The 9,353-nt window shown below is 37.2% G+C and overlaps 3 protein-coding genes across 4 annotated transcripts; 2 read left to right on the forward strand and 1 right to left on the reverse strand.

The window, feature by feature from the left end:
* Positions 1–3,130: 3,130 nt before the first annotated feature.
* polr2l (RNA polymerase II, I and III subunit L) lies at positions 3,131–4,035 on the forward strand. Its single transcript, XM_033988256.2, has 3 exons — positions 3,131–3,257; positions 3,510–3,615; positions 3,795–4,035. Exons 2-3 carry the CDS (start codon positions 3,521–3,523, stop codon positions 3,901–3,903), a joined length of 204 nt encoding a protein of 67 aa, XP_033844147.1. The 5' UTR covers positions 3,131–3,257; positions 3,510–3,520; the 3' UTR covers positions 3,904–4,035.
* A 135-nt stretch (positions 4,036–4,170) lies between these two features.
* LOC117390146 (cleavage and polyadenylation specificity factor subunit 6-like) lies at positions 4,171–7,465 on the reverse strand. Of its 2 annotated transcripts, XR_008649175.1 has the most exons (10): positions 7,090–7,465; positions 6,819–6,977; positions 6,504–6,607; positions 6,285–6,430; positions 5,888–6,212; positions 5,715–5,803; positions 5,458–5,605; positions 4,520–4,770; positions 4,365–4,433; positions 4,171–4,278 (listed from the first exon to the last, which is right to left on the reverse strand). XR_008649175.1 is itself a non-coding variant. In XM_033987809.2 (9 exons), the coding sequence occupies exons 1-8, from the start codon at positions 7,135–7,137 to the stop codon at positions 4,533–4,535; spliced, it is 1,257 nt and encodes a 418-aa protein (XP_033843700.1). In that variant the 5' UTR covers positions 7,138–7,459; the 3' UTR covers positions 4,171–4,433; positions 4,520–4,532. The 2 variants fall into 2 exon arrangements, 1 of the variants encoding a protein (XP_033843700.1); XM_033987809.2 differs by having other exon boundaries at positions 4,171–4,433; positions 7,090–7,459.
* Positions 7,466–7,665: 200 nt separating this feature from the next.
* On the forward strand, positions 7,666–9,060 carry sdhaf2 (succinate dehydrogenase complex assembly factor 2). Its single transcript, XM_033987820.2, has 4 exons — positions 7,666–7,777; positions 8,168–8,385; positions 8,559–8,668; positions 8,755–9,060. Exons 1-4 carry the CDS (start codon positions 7,751–7,753, stop codon positions 8,883–8,885), a joined length of 486 nt encoding a protein of 161 aa, XP_033843711.1. The 5' UTR covers positions 7,666–7,750; the 3' UTR covers positions 8,886–9,060.
* Positions 9,061–9,353: the final 293 nt, after the last annotated feature.

The raw sequence follows: 9,353 nt of genomic DNA on the forward strand, positions 1-9,353 counted from the left end.
CCTCCATCTCTAACGCCTTCTGTCATTTTCTTGTATTGAGGACAGTCTCATTTCCTGCATTTGCAGTTGTTTCCTTTGCATCTGTCGTCCTGCTTGAGCTCTTACAGCTTCTGAAGAGGTATGTAAAGCCTTTATTTCATCAGTGACATCACCAAACTATTTAGCATGTTCTTACTGATATATTCACTCCTTTATTTCAGACAGTTTGTTATGCTGCACTAATCCAGGGTAGCATCTGTACATGCTCCCAATTCATGTTCGACACTTGAATTTTACCCCATTTTCAGGCTGTCATGCTGCAGTTCTTTCCTCCATCTTGTTCTCTGTTTATCCATATGACTCATACCATTTTGTTGTTTGAACCAGAAGATCAAGTGAGGTTTTTTGCAATTGCTCATCTTTGAAAAATACTTCTCTTGTAAAAAATAACTGAATTTCAGTTATTGCAGCTGCATCAATAATTAAACCTATGTATTTCATGCAAACTACAATTCAGTGAAAAATGCCTCTGTGTTGTTATATATTAATGTAACATCCTGTGAACAAGATACTGCCCCAGCTGCTGTGACTAAACGATTCCTTTGAGGACTGGGCAGTCCCAGTCTCTGTCTTCTGTGTCCCAAGGTCACACAGTTTAGGCCCAACCACTTGCTGACAGTGAATACATACATCTTTGATGCTGTCTCTGCTGTCTAACCCGCAGTGCACGTGCCTCATTTAGATAATCTGCTTGTATATGTGCTGTTTCCTTTTAGTGAAGCAGCACAGAGCTGACCTTACAGAGTCCTTCTGACTGGCCACACCTCTGTCTCTGAGACCATGGAAGCTAAGTCCAAGTCTGGAGCTCCTGCGCCCAAAGCAGCATCTAAGGCTGAAAAGAAGGAGGCCCCCAAGAAGGCCCCCGAACCTGCCCCGGCCACCCCAGAACCGGAGGTCGCCCCTCCTCAGGACGGAGCAGCAGAGGCAGAAGCTGCAGGAGAGGCCTCTGGCACAGACTCTTTTGAACAGCTCAAACCTTATCTCATCGGAGGAGCCATCATCACTGCAGGAGCCATCTTACTGGGAGTATTATTAATGGCAAGGAGGAAGTAAAACCAAATTATTACTCTACCTATAAAGATACAATATTTGCAGATGTGTTTATAGTATCACACTGTGATCAGTTCACAGACTATTGTACAAATGAAGACTTGCTGTACATGTCCTGTAATCTCTCACACATTGAGCAAAGCTGCATAAACGCTAACAGTGTTTGCATGGATCTACTCTATATTAATACTTCTTTCACCAGAAATAATAAATTATGTGAGCTGCACTTTACTGCACACACAGCAGACTTGGTTCACTTTACTAATCAACTCGAAATTTAATATTATAGAACAATGTTCTCATTTAAATCTCCATTCAGCAAACTAAAACAAGCTTAAACTTATCGAAATCAATAAACTCCCGTGTGCAGTTTTAAAAATTAAACTAAACTACATATATTTGTAAAGTTTTGAATAAAACAGGTTGAACATTTAACCTTAAAATACATAACAAAGATCAATAACATCCAGGCTTTATACAACATCTTCACTTCACTTAGCTCAGTCTGTTTATAACCTAAGTAGACATTAGCAGAGGCAGGTCAGCCGTTAGTGCCATCACTGTGTGTTTTCATGGATGGGTATTATTCAGACAATATTTATTGCTAAAAATAAAATTAACATTTAACTTTTTGTAATGTATTTGCTACTTAAGAAGAAGAAGAATTATAATGTTTTTGTTTTGTATAGAAATCTTGCTGAACATACTCGTCTGCATCTAGTTATAGCATCAACAGTTAATGTAAAGTTTGACAACTTCTGTTACACAGATATTCTGTATTTATTTACGTCTCTGGAAGAAACAAAGTGTATCTAAAATTATAATAGTATGACAGTATTTTGTTATAACACCCCTAGATATTTAAAAGACATTATGTCATTTCTAAAATAACATCTTGCATTGTATACTACAGTGTACCAAAAAATACTTATTTTCCTAATTTCAACAGCGTATGAATGCAATAATTCAGATAGGATTTCTCATTTTAGCACAAGAACTGTAGCAAGTCAAAGACCTTAAAGATGCTGTCTTAGCTTGTGAGATTGTAGCAGTAAGATGTGACTGAAAAGTGGGTTATAATGATGTATATGATGATTATGGGAAACTGTTTCAGTTATTTTTATATTAGTGTTACTTTAGTCATTAACAATATCCTCCTCTTTGCCCCATGAGTGTATAATACAACTATAATTCAAAGTTTATTAAAGGCAGTGAACCAACTAAATATGGTGTTGTAGATTTTTCAATATTGAGTTTAAATTTATTGATGGAAAGCCCCTTTGAGATGCACCATCCAATTTTATTTTATGTAACCTTTATTTAACCAGTTAAAATGTTTGAGAACAATTATTTTCAGGCAGGAGCCAAGATAAGAAAGTGATAGACTAGACATGGGCAAACTACGGCCCGGGGGCCACACACGGCTCTTTGGGTTTATTAATCCGGCCCGCTGAATGTGACCAAACTATATTAAAATAGGTAAGGGTAAACCTTGCTCATAGTTTGCCCTCCTCTGTGATGGACCATGCCATCTTTTATTTAAAATAATAAGTTGGATTCCCAGAGTTTTACAGTAGGTCCCCGAGGGTCACTTTACGGAGGTTCACACTAGACAGCTTGAATTATAACGAATGAATAGCATTGTAAATTACTTCTATTTTAGTAAATATATTGCTATACTTTCTTATACCATCTTTATTAACCATAAACAATTGAAGATAGAGTAGATTGTTTGGTCTCTAGCAGAGAGAAAAAGGTTAGGAACCACTACATCATATACCATATTACTTTTTCTCTTGGGAGAATATACTCACTGCAAGACTGAAGAACATACATATTAAATATTGAAACTAATACAATTTGCATGGAGTTAGATTATAGTCTTGAATTTAGTACAATTTTGTACTAAATGTGGACAAAATGTTTCCTCCCTCTCCAAGCCGGTAGGGGGCGATACTGAACCTCTGACGTGTTTATGTCAAACTGTTTCCTGCCTCTCCAGGCCGGTAGGGGGCGATACTGAAGCTTTGCGCTGTAACATTAGCGCAGGTCCTTGTTGTCACGACAGTGATGAGACCGCGTGCATTTGAGCGGCTTTAATTTGGATAAAACTCGTTTTCTTAATCAAACACAAAAACACGATCAAAGCTTTTGACACAGGATTTGAGGTAAGTCTAAAAAATAAAGTTTATCGTGATTATTAACAATAAGAAACTATAAAGACATGCTGTTAGCGGCTAAAGCTAACGCGGTTCTGTTTAGTTGAAGTCATGTTTTTTTTTTATCCACTGTTATTAGTTGAGAACAAAATGGAAGTGTGTTTATATGTTTCGGATCCAGCACGAGTAAAGTCAATGGTCTGAAATAGTCATCCAAAATGGAGCCAGTAATTTCATAGAGAAGATCTTATTTGTTTGTAGGAACTGCGACCATGATTATTCCAATCCGCTGCTTCACCTGTGGGAAAGTCGTCGGTAACAAGTGGGAGGCGTATCTGGGTCTTCTCCAGGCAGAGTACACTGAGGGGTAAGTCGAATACTCTGACTGCTTTGAGTTATTTGGCGCTAAATGATCGAAAATAATAATTTAAAGTCATGTATCGAATAAAGTTGCTTCAGAAACATTTTTGTAATTGTAGTTCATATCGGTTTGTTGCTCTTGCTGCTGTAAATGTGCTGTATGACATATTATATATTTATTTTTAGTGACGCTCTTGATGCCCTGGGCTGCAAGAGATACTGCTGTCGAAGGATGCTTCTTTCTCACGTGGATCTTATTGAAAAGTTGCTGAATTATGCTCCTCTAGAAAAATAATGGAAGATCACCCACCCCACCCCTTGAAGATGTACCTCACATTTAATTCCATGGACATATTTATGTTTAGATTAAAAAAACAACTTATGGTGAAACATTGTGTTTCAGTATAAGCATTTAAAAACAATAAATGGCCAAAATCACAATGACTGATGTCTTTGTTTCTATTTTTAGATTCCCAAGACTAAGCCAAAGTCCAAAGTAATTGTATAATCCTATATTTTAATATAAAGTATATTATAACCTTAATAAAAAACAAAGAAATGTCAATTTATGACTGTTACATTTAATTAAAAAACAGCATATTGAACTATTACAATAAATGTGTAGAACATGCAAGTAATGAAACCTGATGTCTTTGCATCAAGGCTACAACTGTAATAGATAAAAGGGACCGTGAGGGCAGATGATTAAAAAAAACAAAAAAAAGTACATCTTTGTAGGTTTCCGATCAGCCTCACCTTTATGTACATTCAGATGTTAATCGAAGAAATTAAGTCGTGTCTTTGTATCCATTATATAAACTCAATCTATGGGGACAAACAAGCAATATGCTAGTGAAGTAGGAACTGACAGTGTTTTCCATGCACAATATGGCATGAATGGAAAGGCTCACCCTCATGGTAGTTTTAATAATATCTGTCACTGTCTCGATCCCTGTATCTTTCTCGATCCCTGTGTCTGTCGCGTTCTCTGGAGCGTTCTCTGGAGCGTTCTCTAGAGCGTTCTCTAGAGCGTTCTCTGGAGCGTTCTCTGGAGCGACGGCTTCTTTCACTGCTTCGGGACCGATCTCTGTCCCCCCGAGATGAACGTCGTCTTTCTTTGCTCGACGATTTCCGTCTATCCCGCTCTTTCTCCTCACTGTGCCTTTAAAGTATGCAATTACAACATATGTTCAAATGTGCCTCTCTAATAGGGCTACACAATTTTGGGAAAACGTCTAATTGCAATTCATCTGACAAGTATTGTGATTAGATTTGCAATATTATATTTAAAAAGTATGATTTTGTGAACACTGGAAACAACCAATTGAAACTGGAACCCATAATACAAGAATCCCATGAATTTCCGAACTTGTGTTTGTAGAGCTTTAAACTTTTTCTTAAAGAGGCAGGATATTTTGTTCCTTGCAGAGGACATTCTATTCCAGGGGTGAGCAATTATTTTTTCCTAGGGGCCGTATTTGATTTGAGGCATGTGGCAGAAGGCTGGACCAACGCGATCTTGGTGTAACGAGTCCAGACTACAGAGGAAAAATAGACTCTTAGCTAATTCCGGCGTTTATACTCCAGTTTAATCATGTTTTATTAAACTGCACTGTCCCCTTTATAATAAATGAATATAAGAAATGCTGATAAACATTTTTTTGTAAAATATAGACTACTGTCATGTATTATGCTAACAATTATCAAAACAGGGCTGGGCTGGATGTGGCACTGCCCGGGCCCATTCTATTTTCTAAATAACTACCTTGCAATTAGATTTTTGCACCAACTAAAATGGCATTTGCAATTCACTTGCAGCCCTACGCCCTAGTATGCTGTTAATACAGACCTGCTGAAGCCATAACTTCCTTGAATGGACACTAAACAGTCTTTCAGAGAGGTGACCATGGCTTGACAGCGATCATCTTGATATACTCTGGACTGTTTGATGATTGAAATTGCTGTTAAAAGTGTTTCCATAGCCACCCTCAAGTCTCCTGAAATGCAGAGCAAACAACTTCAATGTAAAGAAATCTTGAGCATTTAGTCTGGACAGTGTCCCATAACTTTACATAAAATTTGTCTATTATTCTTATCTGCACTTACCTGTTGTTGCTCCTGACACAGCCTTGCTGATGGCAGTACTAGCAACTGCTTTATTCCTGTTTATTAGTTCCTCAGAGCCTTGATCCATTCTAAAATAAAAAATAAAAAATTGCAAGTGATGTTTTAGTTAGCATACTTTTATTTTAAATGTCACTTGTGTAACAGTTGCTGACTTTTCGTCACTGTTCAACATGCTGCTGCTATGCCCCTCCTGCGATGTGCCAGCAGTTTCGAGATTTGCATTTTCATCATCAGGTGGATTGGCAGGAGGCTTCATAAAATTCAGGAACATGAAGGGTAGCAGGGATGGGGGTGGCATATGAGGTAAAGGAGGAGGTGGGTAGCTCAAAAATGGGTTGGCTACAAAACCAGCTGTGTTGGAAAATGGGCGTAAAAATTGTTGAGGCACAGTAGAATCGAATGGGTTCTGTGGTAAAAATGAAGAGCCTGAATCATTCATGTTATAAGAAGCAGCATGTGGCGGGAAACCTGGAACATCTGAAGAAAGCACATTGCTTTTATAAGATAAAACAACAATATATTAGAGGTTTCAAATAAGTGCATCCTTACTTTGTTTGACCATGTTCTCAAACAGTGAAAGGTTGTGGTTATTGGCAAAACGACAAATAACCCTGTCACCACCAAGAGTACATTTTGGTACTTTATCCAAAAGTAATTTAACTGACTCCTCAGAGGTCACCACAACTTTAACAAATCTGAAATAGAAGTTGGACAGTGAAAACATAATTTTACTTCATAATAATTATTAGCTCAATCAAAGTCATTTACCCTTTGGAGAGTCCATTCACTTTGTTTTCTGCAAATCTAACTTCAATCACATCTCGCGCCCCAAGATTATTGACTAACCGCAATATGTCGTCTTCTGTTATCCACTGTAAGTATTTTAATTAAAGCAAAATCTTATCAATTTCATGTATACTTTGCACATTAAGATTAAAGGGAATGTTAATTGAAACACCTTTGCAGTAGAAAAAATATTATACAAACATGCGAGTCAATGTATCTTATGTTATAATAAATGGGTCTTGTAACAGCATACAAGCAATGTCTTTCTCTGATATGAGCTTGTTAAATGCCTCTCACCCAAGGGAATTTTCCAATGTATACCCCTAATCTTTTTAGCGGCGTCTCTGGTTTGGACTTTGCATTATCGTCTGTTTTAATTTCTGTCTTGCTCTGTGTTGATGGAAGTGTCTTATCCTTATCCACCGACCCAGTCAACACAGCGTCAAAAAGATCGTCCTGCACAAGATATGACAACATCTCAATCATTTTCACAAAACCAAAACATGTAGACACCTTATAGATACCGTGCAAATCACAATTACCCACTGCATGCATTTACGACACTAACCTCATCGTTTAAATCCAACTCTTTAGCTGCAGGCTGTGCAGCAGTCATCCCGTATGAGTGTTTTGCTGCAGTTATTCAGTGTATTTTAGGGTTTTTGTTAATGAAAGAGATGCACACTTATACTAACAATAACAACACCTCAAATGTTCAGCTAACCGCTCTCTTATCGCTACGTTAACCAACGGTCTCATAAAATTGGCAAATTTTAATCATATATACAGGAAGCAGGAAGTCGTCGTCTTCTTTAATTGCAATAAAAACTGAGATAAATCAAACCATTGTGATTTAAATTATTTAACCAAAGTTATTTGTGAGGCTTCAATACTTGCAGGAAAAATGCTAAAGATGCTATTTTCCCGTTTTGTGCGACGACTATATCCCACCGGGTTGAAACAACAACATTGGTTCCTTTTTTTTTTTTTTTTGCTTAAATAGCTTAAAATTGTACTATTATAATTACATCACCAACTTATAAATATGTTTTTATTTGTGAATAAAATATCGTCTCTCGTTTTTATCTTTTATTTTTATTACCGTTACTGTTCCGCCGGTGCCGTTCACTTCCGCTTCTTCTTCATGACGCTGACGTAAAAACCTTGAGTTATTTAACCGTCTGACATTTGGACAAGAGAGACATTTGCGCACAGTAAAAGCGACTAATATGTTGTCTTCTATTGCTGCAAAAAGAGTAAGTAATTCTGTATTCTCTGTCATATTTGTCGGGTACATTGCAGCCTTTAGCACAGTGTGGCTAAGATATATTTTAGCTAACGTTAATAAAATATGACTGATGACATAATTGACACTTCTACTTTGTTTACTTGTAATTTAAATAATTTAACTAACTTTGCTTAGTTGTTTAAACCAGTTTAAATCCATTTCTCTTCTATTTTCTCCTTGTCTTGTAGAATTTAGAGGCACTTACACAAACTGACGCATGTTTATTTCACAGGAGGCGTGTGATGCAACTGCTCCTCATGCACTAAGAGACATTAAATAAACTGCTCCATTTTAGAAGTGTAAATGATGACTTTATATAGTATTCTGATTATTCACCGTTTATATTTTTGTTGTTAAGCTTGTTCCTGGGCTGCTGCATGGAGTATGGAGACCAGCAGTGACCATCTCATTTCGTGGGTACCGTGGTTCTGCACCTGAGGACACTAAAGGGGACCTGATTGAGATCCCATTACCACCGTGGGAGGCCAAACACAACGAACCCCTGGATATAAAGAGGCGACGGCTGCTCTATGAGAGTCGCAAGAGAGGAATGCTTGAGAATTGTATTTTGCTTAGGTATGAAACTTGTGAGCACGATTTTCAAGTAGAGAGTCTAGTCACATTTTCCTTTCCCAGACTTTTGTATACACGAGTGCATAGTTTGATGAAACCTTAGAATAGAAGAGTAAAATGTGTAACTAACCTTAGTAAGTTAACATAACTAATGTTATTCTGTATTCTCCTTGTAGCCTTTTTGCAAAGAGATACCTGAACACAATGAGCGAGACTCAGCTGCAGCAGTATGACAGAATTATAAATGAACCAAGCAATGACTGGGACATCTACTACTGGGCCACAGGTATGTTTTTATTAATTGATTATAACTGTTTAAGCCTCAGTATTATGTTCAGAATAGCCTAATGGTGTATTTATTTTTTTATGTAGAAGCTGTGCCAACCCCAGAAGTTTACCAAGGAGAAGTTATGGACTTGCTGAAGGAGTTCACCAAAAATCGTGATCATGAACAGAGGCTGGATGCACCAAATTTGGAGTATCTGGATAAGGAATTCCAGTAACCTTTTTATAAACCTCAAAGACTGAACACTGACCAACACATTGTCAGGACCTTGTCTCATATACTGTATTCAGCATACCTTGTGAAAAAGTGATTGAAAATATAAAGTTGGTGGCCTTTTTCCTATTCAATGAAAGTGTATTATTCCCCTGTATTATTTAATAAATGTACATAGCTGGTCTCTAACTCTTGTCAAGATTTGCATCATATTTCAATTATTTCATTTAGAGTGTTGTATAATCTGTATTTTGGTTGCCATGTTGCTAGACTGACACCAGGGGGAGCCAGATCACTTCGAATAAGTGGCCTGAGTAAATTCATCTGAATCTATGATTTATGCTGAATTCTCCTCAATATGTTAAAATCTCGAGGTCTACATAACAGTAATATTTACATTATTGTTTGAAATTCATCACTTTTCTTCACTATTTGTGCATCCTGTTAGTTAATCGTATTATTGCCCTGAGAT

The sequence above is a fragment of the Periophthalmus magnuspinnatus genome, chromosome 3, assembly GCF_009829125.3.
Source record: "Periophthalmus magnuspinnatus isolate fPerMag1 chromosome 3, fPerMag1.2.pri, whole genome shotgun sequence".
Lineage (NCBI taxonomy): Eukaryota > Metazoa > Chordata > Actinopteri > Gobiiformes > Gobiidae > Periophthalmus > Periophthalmus magnuspinnatus.